This window comes from Aspergillus fischeri, genomic scaffold (genome assembly GCF_000149645.3).
Source record: "Aspergillus fischeri NRRL 181 1099437636249 genomic scaffold, whole genome shotgun sequence".
Lineage (NCBI taxonomy): Eukaryota > Fungi > Ascomycota > Eurotiomycetes > Eurotiales > Aspergillaceae > Aspergillus > Aspergillus fischeri.
The window spans coordinates 1279744-1296642 of NW_001509770.1; the positions used below are offsets into that span (position 1 = coordinate 1279744).

A 16899-nucleotide genomic window follows, 5' to 3' on the forward strand; every position below is an offset into this window, starting at 1 on the left:
AAATCGACTAATCAGAAACGTTTGTTCTAGGGAGGGGAGAAGGGAAAGTTCTCAAGTAAGGCATGTTTGATTTGTTCGTAGCTCCGCAGCCTAATGAGCCAACCAAGCATACGCCACATGTTGCGCCACAGACATGTGGCTAGTGTCCAAAGGTATGGATGTAGTTACACTATTCATGATTATTAATGTGGACGCATACGGACTTCGCCGAGCTACGAACATTCGACCGAGAGAATCGTCTGGCAGTACTGCGTACTATCTACTGCGTTCCATGCCGATTACAGCAATTGTCAGCACATGATTAGAAGAATAAAATAATATTCTTGCTGGACTGTGCAAGTGTGCAGAAACAGGCGATGGAGAAGCGGAAAAGACTCGGAGATAGCTACTCAGCAGCTCCACCATGCCGGCTCTCGGCATTTCCTACTGGACGGCGGACTTTTCGGGGCTTCTATCTACGAGGTACACAGAACTACTCGGCCGGCCAAGTTCGCAGCACATGAGCATTTCAAGTGCATTCATCGTCTGTAGAAAGATCACTTTTCAAGCTAATGCTCTGTAGCTTGCGAGGCTCAGTACTTGAATAAGTCAGCTGATTGTTTCTCTCCCATGGTACTACGGACTATTGAGTACTAGTTGCGTTGTGTGGAAGGTCATCTGACCTGGATCATGATCTTGTTCAATATCACCACTTGGCGTCGAACGATGTAAGAGTCATACCATGAAGAAGAGAGTCTAACCATAGTTTTCTGTTGATTCGTTACTATTAATTAATTTATAAAGACGAATAACTTCCTGGTTTATCACATGCAAATCCTCAGTCGATTTTGTTGAGATATCAGAAAGCTGTTGGCTGAATATCGGCAGATCAGGATGCGAGTGAGTACCTCGCTACGGAGGAGGATAGCGGCCTATAGCAACACAGTGCCTAGTCTAGCCGATTTGCTACGCAAAGACCAAGTGTCCAGTATGCAATTGTAGCCAACGGTAATCCTCCAGTGACAGACCCAGAGATACATGGCTCCCCACGCATATCATGACTGACAGCTGAAGCCAGTGGCAACTTCAGCTGAAGTACATAAAATCAGAATCTGGCTGCCTGTGTCTCACTCTACTCGACGCGCATGTCCATGACCAACAGAATCCGCGTACGCGGCTCATCTTCCCTTCAACCGGGCACTGGCCGCGCATGACTGGCACGAGTGCTGTTGTTGACTCGTCAGATAACGCAGACTGGACAGTGGATGCTCTGCCCTCATGCCCTGGAACCATTCGGAATCGACACCTGAAGGTCAAGATGGAGTCTAGCGTCTCGAATCTTGTTACCTGCAGTCTTGCACCTGCACCTGGATCGTTGACTCGTTCGGCCTCCGGCCGGATGGACCCCGGCGGGTCTTGTTCTCACGCAGTGGGTATCTGCCTTCATTCTGCATGTCTAGGCTTCTCCCATTATGAACCTGCGATTGGTGAACCGGAAAGTCGAGACTCTCAGCTGCTTATCTCTTTCTGACTTGTCTGCAATGATTATCTCTCTAGCTGGAGGTCGAATCCGGGGTACGCATGTGATTTACTGACTCATTTCAACCTCTCCATGACAGTCTAGAATGGATCTAGCATGCATTCAACTACAGTGCTTTCCACTCAGTTGATGACCGTGATATTACCGAGAATATACCTATTATTCATCCATCTACCCAAGCTGGAGTGAAGAGGTTACACTGGTGGTGCCAAATAACAAGGATTAGATCGATTTAGCCGACAGTCAGCACCTTAAACCACATGGAATTTTCCCTCGAACCTCAGACAGCTCAGAAATGTGCATACGCAGCGAAGGAAAAAATTTTCCCACCCCTCTGTTGCTGCAGGTTTCTTTGCAGATGGGAGGGCTTGCGGACATGATTCGCTGACATGCAGCTGTCCGAGCACAGCCACATCCGTCGGTGGTGAGGGATCTTCGGTTTTGGTGGGGCTGTTGGGACCCATCAGCAAGGGAGCTGGTGTTGCTGTTGGTAAGAAACGCGGTAATACAAATATGGTAATCAAACCGAAGGAGACCTGCGTATTGCGCATGACAATACAGCCCTCCCACACTGCACATAGGGCTATCATTACTCTCGTGCATCCTCCATTCCATTCTTGGGCCGGAAAATCCTAGCCGGAGGATTCGACTCGGTTCCCCCGTAGCGCTAAAGAATTTTTTCCATCGGCCTTCTAGAAGCCCCGTCTAAATTTGGCCATGCATGGGTAGCGTCAATGCGTCCATTCCTGTTGGACTCGCTTCCTTCTTGAGAAACTTTTTCTTGCAGTTTAACTTGCGACTTACACGAGTTAGATTTGGACTAGGGATGCCAAGGAGAAAATTTTTCTGGCATGGCTGCTCGTTTAGATGGACGTTAGCGATAAGGTGGTTGCACTTGTGCATGCTCTGTATACGGGAATGCATTGGCCTGGATGACTGAGTACGGAGTATACCTCGGTGATATCGGCCGGTGAAAATTTTTCATGCTATCATTAGGAATAGGATAAAGCATATTATTAATAATGGTGTCTTATACCGCGTATTTTTTTGACAAATATTGGAGGTAGAATAGCCGATTGTTCCTTGAACCTGTGTCAAGATCACCGTTCTCACTGGTAGATAGACCATTAATATCAGTACTACATACTATCGCTATCTATCAAGATAACGATAAGTAACTAATCAACTAACCAGTGGAAACTACAAGTACACAGGCTCAGTTGGGGCCCTCGGCCCGGTAGATCCTTCAGCACCGTCGGTAACACGGCACCGTGGTTCGCGCTCCGAAGAATAACCCAGCATCAGCACTACATCTCACCTGCTTGCCTGCTAATCTGAATCTGAATCCGAATCTGAATCTGACTACCGTCCGAATACGAAATCTCCCGAATTTCCGGATTGAGCCTACTTCATTTTTTTCATGGAGAAACTCGGACTTGGTTCTTTTCGTCTGGATCACGGAGATCCGAGCGCAGTAATAGATAGGCATAGCAATAGCAATAACAATAGCAATTACCAATCTCTACCCTGTACTAGCCTACTAGGATTTCGAGTCATGATATCCAGGTCATGATATTGATCAGTGTCTCTCAGAGTATCAACAATGGAAGCAAGACCGCGTGACATGCACATGGCCGGTCACCTGCTCTCTCAACTGTCCACCTCATAATCACTATTTCGACTAAGATCACACCATTCCTATGACCAAAATCAAATGACTTATTTACTATTGAGTGAAAACAGAATCAAATTGACTCATGCGCATACTCTGCGTAAACGAATTTGAAATGGTCTGGACTGACTGTCTTAACATCCACCCGTCTGGGCCGATCGGGTCTCGACCCGCGTTCGGACAGTTCGGTTAGAGTCGAGATCTGATCAGCAAGACTTGACTACTACTCAACACTAAGCATGCATGTGCATTATCAGGGTTTTTTTATAGAAGTTTTTCTTCCACTTAGGAGACTATGATAGATTCTGATGTTGATTTGCTGGATATTTGAGACTCTTGAGACATGAATGAGATACACGATTACAGTGGATGGTTTGTGGAGGTCGATGGATGGTCGGGTGGGACTAGTTCTAATATTAGTACAGTTATTCTTCGAAAGAGTGTCTGAGCCTCCATAACAGAACAGGCCACTATCTGGTGTATATGGCTATCGATAAATTAGTCTCGACTTCAATCTTGGTCTTGACTTGACAATTAGATAGCCAGTTTGTATGACTAGAGTATTTGCATCTACACTACGGTGTTGGATTCTAGGTGTATGCAAGTATAATGCTTAAAATGAATAGAACAATATCAACTGATATAGATCCCGAAAGGAACGCTTCAGTTCGCGTCTTATGCACAGTAAACGTACTTTTCTAGACAATATCCAAGAACAAGAAGTGTTTTGGCTTCTTCTCCCTCGCAGATTTTCGATCAACCCAGGACAATAGCCTACGAGCATGTTAGCATAATTGAGCCGTAGTAAACAAGAGTCACAACATACCCGTGCACGCTCGTAGAGAGGGCGAATACCCGTCCAATGTTGGAACTGTACTCCATCAGTAATGTCCATCTGTACAGGTCGATCAACATACCTGGTGTACTCCTTGCCCGATCAGGGCCTCCAACCCAGGAACAGTAGTCCACCCTGCATCGACAGCAAGCTGCATCAGCGCCGTCACCCGCGGCTTGTAAGCCATCTCCAGCAGTACGCGAGGGGATCCCTCGATCGTCCGGGCGGCGTCGGCGTCTGCCTCCTGGGCACGTTCGAACATGTGGCAGAGGATCTCCCGCATACCGGGATCGATGGGCCGGTCGGCGGGGATGGTGCCGATCGCAACATGGGGAACATGCTCCAGCTTCTCGTTGCCCTCGACGATTCGGATGTTGTAGCCGGTCGGGAAGGTGGCGACCATACTCTCCAGCTTGGCAGGGTTCCGTCCTACAATGTAGATGGGAGAGAAGCCCATATGGTGGAGAGCGTAGATGGCAGCGCGGGATGTGCCTCCGCCACCCACCACAAGACCACTGGCATTGCCGTCGGCTCCGTAGGCGCCCGCGTTACGAAGGCATTGGACCATGCCCTGCCAGTCGGTGTTGTGACCGACCAGCCGCTGCGGCTTGCCCTCACCATCGGAAACTGGCACGACGGTGTTCACGGCACCAATGATCTCGGCCTCCGCAGTAATCTCATCAAGTAGGGGCATGATATCCAGCTTCAGAGGAATCGTCACAGAGGCTCCTCCGAAGTCGGGAGCGCGGATAAAGTCCTTGACATCTTCGACATTGGCAGTCTCCAACCGGGTGTACTCATGGGGAAGTCCCATCTCGGCGAAAAGAGTGTTGTGCAGTGCCGGCGAGCGGGACTCGGAAATGGGGCTTCCAAAGAGGGCAAAGCGCTTCTTCTTGATCTCGCCCATCAGTGACAGGCCCTTGCGAATATCTGTCGCAGACAGCTGGCCCGGAGCAGCCCTGAACGGGAGAGCAGGATGCGATACTGGTGTCATGAATCCGTTCAAGATGCGACTCAGCTGCCCGTTGCCTCCCATGTTGATTGCGATCAGTGGCACGTCGTGAGCCTCTTCGGCCCAGTTCTTGAACTTCCTCAGAGCCGTGTTGTCATCGAGGTTCCTAGCCACACCTACAAGCTTGATCACATCGCCGTACTCGAGCGCCCTGTTGTAGTACTTCATCCAGGACATGTTTGCCCACGAAAGTTCGCCCTTAGGGTCGTGGTGCGAGGTGATGATCTTCGAGTACCCCTTCATTTCAGTAACCGCGCGCAGCATCTCATCTGGGAAAGCAATCTCGAGATCCACAAACTCGCACCCTGACCGGACAGCGAGCCGGTAGAGCTGCATCGCCTCCGCATGAGCATCGTCGGGGAACCGACCACCCTGTCCCTTCGTGCGAATGGTGAAGATCACGGGCAGTGTAATACGGCTGCGCAGGTAGGAAATCTGATCAGCAACAAAATCGACGGTCGGAATGCCGTTCGCCGAGTCTGGATCCTCCAGTAGGTCGACACGCAGTTCAACAGCATCAGAGCCCACACATGCTTGCTCCAAGATCTGATCCGCACCACGCACGTCAGGAAGAGTCAGCGACACGAAGAACGAATGCTGCTTCTTCTTGATGGTACTGAGGCTGTCCTCTAGTCCTGTGACAAACTTGATGAAACGCGCAAAGTCTTCAGAGGCCCGGGGAAGTCCTGCGCTGGCGTGCTGACTGTAGTACTGAATATTGCTGCACTCCTGGAACCATGGCTTGCGGCGCAGCCACACTCCCAGCATATCCTCAACGTAAGCCGGGCGGGTCTTATCGATGTTCAAGAATGCCATCACCTGCTTGATGTCGCGCATGATAAGCAGAACATTTCCTTTGGTTTTGTGCCAATCGATAAGCAGCTTTCTCGCTTCAGGAATCTCTACTACTCCTCCGCCGCATGCGAAAACATGACCGGTCGGGCGCTCCTTCATCGTTCGCTGCAGAAGACTAAGCTCGGCATCTCGGAAACCTTGCCAGCCACGCTGCTTGATGATGTCCGGAATGGTCATGCCTTCTATGCGTTCGAGTTCGTCGTCGAGATCAATGAAGGGTCGCTTGAGCGTAGACGCAACCCAGTTTCCACTTGTGGTCTTTCCAGCACCACGCATACCGATAATGAACACCGACGCACTTGCCTTTTCGGCACGGGTGAGAACGGGAGATTCGGCTTCCTTCAGCTCCTTGCCCTCGAGCTTGACGGCGAATTTCTGTCGCAGAGTATCCCACCAGCCGGGCCATGTCTTACCCACACACTCTTTTTCCAGAATCAGCGTAGGCTTAGGGGCAACGAGAGAAAGAACGCTGAAGCTGAACGCAACTCGGTGGTCATCGTAGCAGAAAACGCCGCCGGCCGGCTGCCGAAGGGTGGAACGGTCAATGCCGTCGATCTCAAGTCCATCATCGTGTTCCCGACAGACGACACCAAACTTGGCAAGCTCGTCGTGCATGGCCTTAATGCGATTACATTCTTTGACACGCTGGTTCGCGATACCATAGATGCGAGTTGTGTGGTTCGAGTCCTTGCCTCTGGCAATGGCCGCAAGAACCGACGCCCCAAGGAATGCATCAGTCATAGGCTCCATATCGACGTTGGGCAAAGGCCGCAAGACACCGTCGGCGGGACCGGTAACGGTGGTCGAGGTGTCGGTCTGTTCCACAGTGCAACCCATGGGTCTCAGAACATCAACGGCGAAACGAGCGTCGCCTTGAAGAGACTTGGATCCAATGTTCGGAATAGTGCACGTGGTGCCGGTGACTGCGGCAATCGCCAAGGGGTAGGTGGCGGAGCTGGCGTCGCTCTCCACAACGTACTCTGCAGGGTTGATGTAACGTCCCTGAGGGATGTGATAGGTATGCTCCTCAGTGGTAGATTTCTTCACATCAATGCCGAAAGATCTCATCATAGCCGTCGTCATGTCAATGTAAGGCTGCGAGATGGGCTTACCGCCCACCAGTTTCAAGGTCACAGGCTCCTTAGCGTATGGGGCGCACATGAGCAGGGAGGACACATATTGAGACGACACTTTGGCGGCGAGGTTGATTTGGCCACCGGTGAACCCGCCTGAGGCGGCGATCTTGAGCGGCAGACTGCCCTTGTTCTCGACGTACTCAATCTGCGCACCATTTGCGGTCAGGGCATCCACCAAGTCGCCAATAGGTCTCTGCTTCATGCGGTTGTTGCCGGTAAGAACGCTTGAGTCGACGCTGCTGGCAGTGGCAAGGGTTGCGACAGTGGTCAAGAAACGCGATGCTGTACCCGCGTTGCCCAGGTAGAGCGGAGAAGGGTGAGCTTGAAGAGCACCTCCTTTGCCATTGACAACAAGGACTTCGCCTTCCTCTTCCCAGGAGAAGGTGGCAGCGCCAAGGCGCTCCAAGGCGTTCAGCATGACCTCGGTGTCATCGGAATGCAGCAGGTTCTTGATACGGACAGTGCCCGAACCGAGAGCGGCAAGTACCAGAGCTCGGTTGGAGATACTCTTCGAGCCCGGAGGCGCACAAACCACTTCCGAGGCCGGTGATACGCCAGGGTACACTTCAATACTAGGGGCAAGAACGACGCCAATATCCTCATTCGGCACAACGCTAGCCCGTGGTTCGTAAGTGCGACCGATGGCTGACAGGAGAACGATTTTCTTCTTGGGACCGTCGTTCTTCTTGTCCAAGGCCATGTTAAAAAGAATCTGGTCAACAGAGCAGTGCTTACCGGCGGTCAGCTTGCGAATTCGCGAGTCCTTCAAAGATGTAGGCAAGCCGTAGGCGGCAATACACTTGACAATGCGGGCCACGGCAACGCCCTTCAAGATACCAAGATGTCTGGCCAACTCCGCTTCCTTGACCATACCAATGGCAACGCACTCTCCATGGAGGATTTGAGGAGTCAGAATAGCCTCAATAGCGTGACCGATCGAGTGACCCCAGTTCAGAAGGTTGCGCAGACCTCCTTCACGCTCGTCCGCCGAAACGACAAAGGCCTTGTGACGCGCCGACGCAAGGATTCTCGCCTTCAGAATCTCCTCGATCCCCTCGAATCGCCGCTGACCCGGCTTAACCTCACGGCGAACAGCGCTCAAAATAGTTTCGGCATTGTCTTCGAGAGCGGTGAATTCTTCTTCGCTAGAGATGGCGGCTGTCTTGATAACCTCAGCCATACCGTTGATGAACTCCCTGACGGGAAGAGTCTCCAAGAATTCCAGGTCGATGTAGATCCTTGACGGTTGCCAAATCGCGCCGATCAAGTTCTTTCCCAAGGGGGTATCAATAGCCGTCTTTCCACCGATCGAGGAGTCCACCATAGCCAGAAGCGTAGTAGGAACCTGTACGAAGCGAACACCGCGCATATAGGTCGCAGCGACGAAACCTGTCAAGTCTCCAATGACCCCTCCACCCAGCGCAATAACCACAGTATCTCGGCCGCATGGCGGGCTCTGACTCAACATCCAATCCTCAATATCTGCTTTTGTCTGTCTCGACTTGGAAACTTCTCCTGGAGGAGCATTGTAGATCAACAGGCGGGGAGAGGGAGAGACCGAGGCGGCGGCCTCTTCGAAGGACTTCTGGAAGCCAGGGGTGTAGATCGATCCGATATTCGTGTCGGTGATCAGGACGTAGGTTGTAGAGGGACAGCCGCTAATCAGGTCTTTGGCGACATAGTTGCGCCAGAGACCGAAGTCAGCGACTATACTCTCCTGGCCCAGGATGCTGATTTTCGTGGGTCCGGTCATGGTAGAGAGGAGGGAGGGGATAGCAATAGGAATGGAATTCAACACTTTCGGGGGCAGTTCGGCCTTCGTCTCTCTATTGCATTCTGTGTCCAGTCGCAAGCCGCCCTTACGTTTGTTCCAAGGGGACCAATACTAGCTACTGAGTGAGGTGAAGAAGACAAGAGTCAGCACCGGAGAAACGAAGTCGGGGAAATTTTGAGCGGGGCAATGGGATAGATATCTGGAGCTTGGCCGGGAACTCAAGCGAAGAGCAAAGCAGCAAGGGAGCGACCGAAGAAAATGGACCCAGTATCAGACCAATTGCTCAAAGTATTGAATGATCGGGAAGAACCAGGATTTCAACGGAGTGCTGACCTGTGGAAGTCAAAGTCAGAAATCCCCAGATTGACTCACCGTTCCCGCTCCGATGTCGCGGCGGTAAGGGCTCCTTCGGTGTACTCTACGGCAAGGTACTCAAGAATTTGAGCCACAGTGACTTGACTGCGAGATTACGCCATTATTTATACTCATACTTGTATTTAGTTTATAAGGAAGCAATGAGATAAGAAGCGTGCAAAAATGTCAGATTTCCAATTACTGCCAAAAGTATGATTTCTAATGTATTGATACGATACTAATTTCTTTCCCATTCCGCCAGCTGAACTCCGTGTCCCAGTTGTATCAGTCAAATCCGCGGTCACCGAAACGTACCTCATCGGATAGTGGTGCGACTCATAGACGTAGAAAAGCCACCAAATCAGATCTCAGTAACGACCGTATCCACCTGAGTTTCTGGAGGAGTACTGGTCTTGGTTATATTGGCGCTGATCGCGATAACCGCCGCCTCCGCGATAGTTACCTCCGCGATGGTATCCTCCGCCGCCTCTGTATCCTCCGCTGCCACCATGGTCGGAGGACCTGCCATTATATTGATTGGACTGGTTGTAATATGAGGACTGATTATAGTATCCTTGCTGGCTCTGACCATAGTGGTCGCCCTGGCCATGGTTGCCTTGGTACTGACCGGGTCCTTGCCCGTATGGAGGCCGATGATGCGAACCCGACATTCCTCCATGTGGAGGAGGGGGAGGACCTCTGGAGAAGCCAGCGGACCCAGGAACGGGTGGGACCCAGCCCGAAGGCATCATAGGACCGCCACCAGCATTACCAGGGACGGGCGGTACGAAACCAGGGTCGAGATGCGCAGCGAAAGGATTAGGCCTGTCGCTTGCATAGTTGATACGGCCGCCTCTATGTCCGCCGCGCAAAGGGGCACCGCCGTACGACCTTCCAGAGTTTTGAGCCTTGTGCTTGACTGCTTGGATATCTGCGTTATCCAACGCCGGAGGGTTGAATTTGACTCCTCGAAGAAGCATGGACTTGTGAACGTGCTTTGACTTCGGGATTTCATAGTTCACACTAGGGCAAAAACTCGTTAGCCAGGTACAAAAAGGGACAGGTAAGAAGAGAGACTCACGTCAAGGACCGATCATCCTCCAAACTCGGCATGCCATATTCCTCGAGTGACGATGGCAGAGAGCTATGAGGAATATAGGCCTCATTACGCTCGACCTTGCCCGCCAAACCGTCACTTATACGCATGTTCAACTTGTACTTTTGGACGGCCTGCTTCTTCGAATAGAAATTGGCCACCAGGTCTTGATACAATGGATGAGCCTCCGAAAGTAGTAACACCTCTCGTCCCACGCTGTTGCGGAGCTTTTCGTCTTCAGTGAGAAGCGGGTATTTCTTTTCCATGGCGGCAAGTAGCCGCTTCTCATCAATGAAGGGCAGTAGAATAACACCCTGCCAAGCGAACTTCTTGCCATTCAAATCCACAGCAAAATCCTCCGGATAGAAATCAATGATCTCACTCTCTGGGTTACTCATAAGGTCGTGGAAAACTTCGGGGATAGCGTGATTGGAGGAGGCAGGGAGAACTCCCATCAACTGTTCAAATGGTTTGAATGGCACTCCCTTGTCGAAGTTTATCTCCATATCGCCAATGTCCACGAAATCTGCGGCGAAAGGAGCGTAATGGTACGGATAGTACCAAGTCCAGGACGGGCATCCTTGGAAATAATACAGCAGAACCCATGCGAGACCCTCGGCGTATGCCCGCGCAACCTTGTGGCGGAATTCCTTGTCCTGGGGGTCAACGCCAAACTTCTGCTCGTAATACCGGTCGGCGTATCCTTCCTCCCACAGACGAACTGTGTCGGGAGGCAGCTCATCCTCCTTGGCAGCAACAGGCACAGCAGGCGAGTCTCTGCCTGGAGTTCCTGCTTCCGTGTCCTCTTCCACGAGATCGGCCTTTCTCTTGCCAAGGACCGATGGCGAAGTTTGCTCCGTAAGATCCGTCTGATCCTGTGACGGCTCATCATTGTTTGACGTGGCCTCCTCAGATTTCTCCTCACCATCCTGACCACTTTGAGAGCCCTGCATTAGCTTGCTCTTCAAGACGGCAGCCGCGCTCTTATTTGCCATGTTGGCCCGATAAACAGCGCCGCGATTGACTACCATGCTGTGAGTGAGTTCCCTTGTCTGTCGAGACAATTCCCCTCGACCGGGGGTGATCAGTTCCAGTTGATTCGGCGGCGCTGCATCACCACCTCGGGGAGCACGGTGACCGACAGGCGAGTCCATGGGCTCGTAAGTAGGGGAGCTTCTTCGTCTCTTTCTGGCTCGTTCTTCTTCCCGAGCCTTTGCTTCCTGCTTCCGTCTTTTCTCGTTGGCGAGCTTTCTTTCCTCTGCTTGTCTACGGCGCCGGAAGATGGCATCTTCCTGCTTTGCGAGTCCTTGCAGAATGAGCTGAGCCCGCTTCAGATCGACATGTCCATCCTCGGTCAGGTACCCGCCCATGACGGGAATGTTATCGCGCCAGATTGCAATCAGAGTATCTATACCATTCTCACGGATGTCTAATGACGGTAGGTGAGGCAGGAAGTCATTTCCTACAAAGAAGCACATGAAGACCCAATCATCCAAAGCCCGTTCGAGGTCAAAGGGGAATGATTGTTGCGGCACATACAGCTCGGCAGCGAGATACTCTCTGAGGATGGAAACATGGAGCCAGATGAATGGTTTGAGAGAGGAACCTTTTTGCTTTTCATCAAATTCCCCATTCTTCTCCTTCGCCTGACCCCTGCACTCCTCTGCCTTGTGACCTTGTTGACCACAGAGATGGCAGGTTCGTGCCCGAGACTCCTGGAAGAAGACGTCTTCACGCAATACTCTGAAATGGGGTTCATGGGTAGCAAGACCCAGCATGATCAGATCGGCGTCCTACAAGACATATCGTCAGCGGTATGCATCGGGTAATGCGCAGTGTATATAACCCACCAATCCGTAGATAACGTGGCGAGTGTTCGGGTCGTGCTCGGGTGCCGCCCTTTGTGATCGGATAAATTCCATGATCTTGTGCTCGCCCTCTCCGGGCACAGTCGCATCCGAAATAATGATTTTAAGCTATAGTAGTTAGCAAGCGTTCGCATTAGACCCGCCGAAATATCGTACCTTCTCCCAAGCTGGGTCGGTATTCAACTTGTAAGCAATCCAATAGCGAAGAGATGCAGCGAGAATGTCCATGAACGGCGTTCCTGGCGTAATGACATTGCTATCCCATGTTTTCTTGACAACCTCTTCCTGTAACTCTTCGTCCACTTTGTTGCCGTTCTGTTTAGCGAGCATCTTGCGAAACTCCTCCTTCTTTTCATCCGCCTCTTTCGCCTCCTGGGCCGATCGGAATCGACGTGCTCGTTGCTGGTTCATCTTGGCTCGCGGCGCGACACCATCTATAGAAGAGATAGACGTTAGTCGAAAATCGAAGAGAATCAGAATAGCCTGGTCACATACCAACAGCGATCATCAGAAGCTTCCTGGGACGGACCATGTTCACCACGCGGTCAGTGTACTTGAAGATTTCCACCATCATCTCCTGCTCATTCGCCGGTGGCGGCTTGCCCTCAGGATGGGTACACGGATGGACAATACCATTCATGTCCAGATAGAGATTATCCATCTCCTCTCCATTGGGGTTTGGTTTAGTAGTGTCAACGGGAACTTCTTCGCCGTTGATTTCGTATGGCAACTCTTCAATGACCGGGGAGATGATCTTGGGGTATTTGTTGGAGAGCCATCGAAACAATGCCGGAACACCCATTATGGCGACAGTAGATTATGGCTATGATGAGAAAAAAAGTGTAAACTTATGAAGAAGAAAGGTTGAGATTCATCAGTTGCTGATGCGCTCCATCAGCTTTCTCGAACACTAGCCTCTCCTTGTCGCGGATCAGTAACGACCGGGACGATATGTAGTTTTATCCTCGTTTAATGATGTCGCATCAAGATCAGGCGTCCAATATCTGATACTAGTACAATATGCGAAGACAAGACCTAACCGATTGGTCTTCAGTGAAAGGATGGTTGTCTGAAAGTCTCTGCGACAAGATGAAGGCGGGATTTCGGCGCTATTCTTGACGCGGCTCCGGAGTTTAGCGGCCCCTTGGCATCAATTGTTTGAGCCAGCAGACAGCTGTTATCTCGGAAATGACAACAGTATTGTGGTGATGACAACGCAATTGGAATTGTGAATCTTATTTTGTCAGACTATTCAATGCCTGAATATTGCTACGCCCTCGGCCGGCGGTGACCATGATACTACGATCAATCCGTTGCGATGTTCCGAATCCTCGAATCACAGGCGCCGGCCAAACAAACGGCAACGGACACAATCAACACTCTGAGCAGTAGACTCCAAAGTGCGACTTTACTGGAGGATCGACGCGCGGCAATACAGGGACTAAGGAGCTTCTCAAAGCTTTATCCGGCCTCTGTCGCATCTGGAGCGCTACGACCGTTGATCAACAGCCTGAGAAATGACCGAGAAGATGTGGACACGATCAAGGTGGTCTTGGAGACTTTGTTGATGTTATTCTCCCCAGATGAGAGCAGTGTGCGTTGATTGTCCTGATCTGTTGATAGGACTTGCTGATATGTAGCTCACAGCCCGAAGCGTCTGATGAGATAGCCCTGTGGCTTGCGGATGAGTTCACTCAGGTGTGTACTGGTTACGTGGTACGAAGGCTATATGTAGCTAATGAGGCGAAAGCGACAAGACAATATCACCGCACTCCTCGATCTCCTCGATACGCGGGACTTTTATTCTCGTCTGTATTCGCTGCAGTTGATGTTTCAGATCTCAAGTGCCCGGCCAGAAAGGACACAGGAATGTATACTAACCGCCCCGCTGGGTATCCCCAGGCTTGTCGGTGCTCTGGGGGATAGCAGGGAACCAATTCGTAATGGTAAGCTGCACCGGAATTGGGTTTTCTATAATGCTCGAGTGACTCACCGTGCGTGCGCATTTTACAGAAGCACTACTTTTACTCATTGCCTTGACACCTGCCTCGGAGGAATTCCAGAAACTCGTTGCCTTCGAAAATGCCTTTGACGTGATATTGTCCCTGATCGAGAATGAGGGTGGTTTGACGCATGGATTAGAGGTCGTGGAAGATTGTCTATCTTTGCTGGCCAATCTCTTACGCCTCAATATATCGAACCAGTCATACTTCCGAGAGACCGGCTGCGTGAGAAGACTGGCAAAACTCCTAGCTGATGTCAACAAAGACGAGGATCCAACTGAGGACGTTCCGCAGTGGACGCATGGTCAGCGCGATAAGAATATCTGGGGCTTACTAGTTATCATCCAGCTGTTCCTCGTTAAGGGCGGGATCAACACTCCCGCCAACCAGACGGCTTTATGGAACAATGGTGTGATGGAGCAAATATTGAGCGCGGCCTTCGGCCAGAGGTTCAATGTCAACGTGACATCCAAGGTTTGTGCTTTTGAGTTTCCCAGGTACGACTTATCGGTTGACCTATCTAGGCGTTGGCAACATGCGCCGATTTGATCCGCGGAAACTCGTCCCTGCAGGAGAGATTCGGGGATATTGAGGTCTTCTGGGGTCGACAGCCCAGTCAAGATGGCGTTGTCAATGGGGACAAAGTCGCGAACGGTGTTCAGCGCGTCAACGTCATCGAAGCATTGCTTAAATTGAGTCTTGAACCAGCCCCAATACAGGTACTTGATGCCAGGCTGGCCGCAAGCGAGTGTATCAAGGCATTCTTTGCAAATCATCCGGGAATTCGCGTCCACGTGTTGCGGAGAGCGATTGATGGACATCTCAGCGGGCAGGATCAAATTCCGAATATCATGACTGTTCTGCTCGTGCCGCCGGATGCTCGAGGAAATTCCGATCCTTATCAAGTGTGGATTGCATCTGTCTTAATGTTCCACTTGCTGTTTGATGATGCCCAGGCAAAGGCGATAGCCATGCAAGTGACTGAGGGCGACGCTGAAAGCGGCGAAGAAGTAATCACCTGCATCCAAACAATTCTGGGAAACCTAATCACAGGAATGAAAAGGGGCGATGACGAGAGAATCACGGTAGGCTATTTGATGTTGCTATGCGGATGGCTCTTCGAAGAGCCAGATGCTGTCAATGATTTTCTTGGAGAGGGAAGCAGCGTTCAAAGCTTATTGCAAGAAACTAAGCATCGCGGTGTCTCCAATGTAATTGTGCCCGGCCTGACCACGATTTTACTGGGAATCATCTACGAATTTTCCACGAAGGACTCGCCTATTCCTAGGGCTACGTTGCACAAGTTACTACTCGAGCAGCTAGGCAGAGAGCAGTATATTGACAAGATCACTCGCTTCAGAGAATCGCCCATGGTCCGGGACTTCGAGGTCTTGCCACAGACGGTGGGAGGACAGTTTGACGCGGGACTACCTGATATTTTCTTTGACAGGACATTTATTGACTTCCTTAAAGATAACTTCAGCCGGTTGATTCGGGCAATCGATCGCGAACCTGGGCTTGAGATATCGGTCATCACAAATGGCATTCAGCGAGGAGTTTCGCGAGAACTGGTAGATTCGCTCAGGGCTGAGCTCGAAGAACGAAGCCAAGCTGTGCAGAAGCTCGAATCTGACTTACTCAATTTAGGAAACCAACTTGAGCAAGAGCAGCTCGAACATAGGAAATTCAAGGACCTGAGCAGCTCAGAGGCTTCCAAAATACGGCAGATTAATGAATCGTTGCAACGAAATCATGAACAGGAGTTGGCGAGATTGGAAGAACAACACAAACATGCCAAGAACGAATTGCTGAAACAGCATGGTGATCAACTTCGAGCTATCGACAACCAGCTCAAGGAAACCTCCGCCGAATACGAGAGGAGAAGCCAGAAAGTCAAGAAGTTGCACGATGCGGAAGTCGCTGATCTTCAAAAGAAAATCCAATCGCTAGAATTGGAGCTTACCCGCGTCAGGGAACAAAGTGCAGACGAAATTGGCAGCTTACAATCGACGATTCAAACGATGAGATCAGAAGCAGACCAAAGCAAAGGACAGCATTGGGCCCAGGTAGCGGAACTTGAAAGCACAATCCAAAGTCTGCGCTCAGAACTAGACGAAAACAAGGCGAAGCATGCCGACCAGATCTCTAATCTCAGCGACACGATTCAGAGGCTACAGTCTGAACTTGACAAAGCCAAAGAAGGACACGAGGCTGAGCTTGCTGACCTTAGAGCGAAGGCTCAGACTGTGCAGTCCGAACTTGACACAGCCAAACAAGAACATGAAACTGAAATCAGTGGCCTTAGACTCAAGGCTCAGTCGTTACAGTCAGAACTCGACTCTGGTACGGAAAAGTCCAAGGAAGATCTCCAGGCTGTTCACGACGACTACTCATCTAAGCTGTCAGAGCTGGAAAAGCGGGTCAAGCTGGCTGAGAGCAAGGCAGAAAAAGCTGAAGCAGATGCGCTCAGGTCTGCTGAGACACTCAAGGAGGTCCAGGCACAACTTGGAAAGACCAAAGCTGAAGTTGACGAGAAGGAGGAAGCTCGCAAAGCCGCGCAGACCGAACTCGAAGATCTCCTGATAGTGTTTGGGGATTTGGAAGCGAAGAGAAATCTAGATAAGGTGAGTCATTAGCTACTTGAATTCGGACCAATCACTAAATAATCATCTTTCCAGAAACGCCTTAGAGACCTTGGACAAGAGGTGTCTGAGGCTGAAGACGACGAAGACGAGGACGATGCTGAGGAGGAAGAATGAGGTTCGGCGTGTTCAT

The 16899-nt window shown here is 50.9% G+C and overlaps 3 protein-coding genes across 3 annotated transcripts, besides 1 other annotated feature; 1 reads left to right on the top strand and 2 right to left on the bottom strand.

Annotated features, from left to right (window-relative positions):
- The first annotated feature begins 2850 nt into the window (after positions 1-2850).
- Positions 2851-2880: a microsatellite.
- A 1067-nt stretch (positions 2881-3947) lies between these two features.
- NFIA_011760 (pentafunctional protein ARO1) lies at positions 3948-8782 on the bottom strand (the record flags this gene model as incomplete). The annotated part of the gene is made up of 3 exons (XM_001264383.1): positions 3948-3965; positions 4018-4062; positions 4109-8782. The coding sequence occupies 3 exons, from the start codon at positions 8780-8782 to the stop codon at positions 3948-3950; spliced, it is 4737 nt and encodes a 1578-aa protein (XP_001264384.1).
- Positions 8783-9525: 743 nt separating this feature from the next.
- On the bottom strand, positions 9526-12923 carry rat1 (5'->3' exoribonculease Dhp1; the record flags this gene model as incomplete). Its single annotated transcript, XM_001264384.1, has 5 exons — positions 9526-10180; positions 10239-12046; positions 12104-12229; positions 12278-12555; positions 12617-12923. The coding sequence occupies 5 exons, from the start codon at positions 12921-12923 to the stop codon at positions 9526-9528; spliced, it is 3174 nt and encodes a 1057-aa protein (XP_001264385.1).
- Positions 12924-13439: 516 nt separating this feature from the next.
- Positions 13440-16883, top strand: NFIA_011780 (putative intracellular protein transport protein (UsoA); the record flags this gene model as incomplete). Its single annotated transcript, XM_001264385.1, has 6 exons — positions 13440-13715; positions 13769-13819; positions 13872-14067; positions 14135-14598; positions 14649-16748; positions 16803-16883. The coding sequence occupies 6 exons, from the start codon at positions 13440-13442 to the stop codon at positions 16881-16883; spliced, it is 3168 nt and encodes a 1055-aa protein (XP_001264386.1).
- Between the last annotated feature and the right edge of the window lie 16 nt (positions 16884-16899).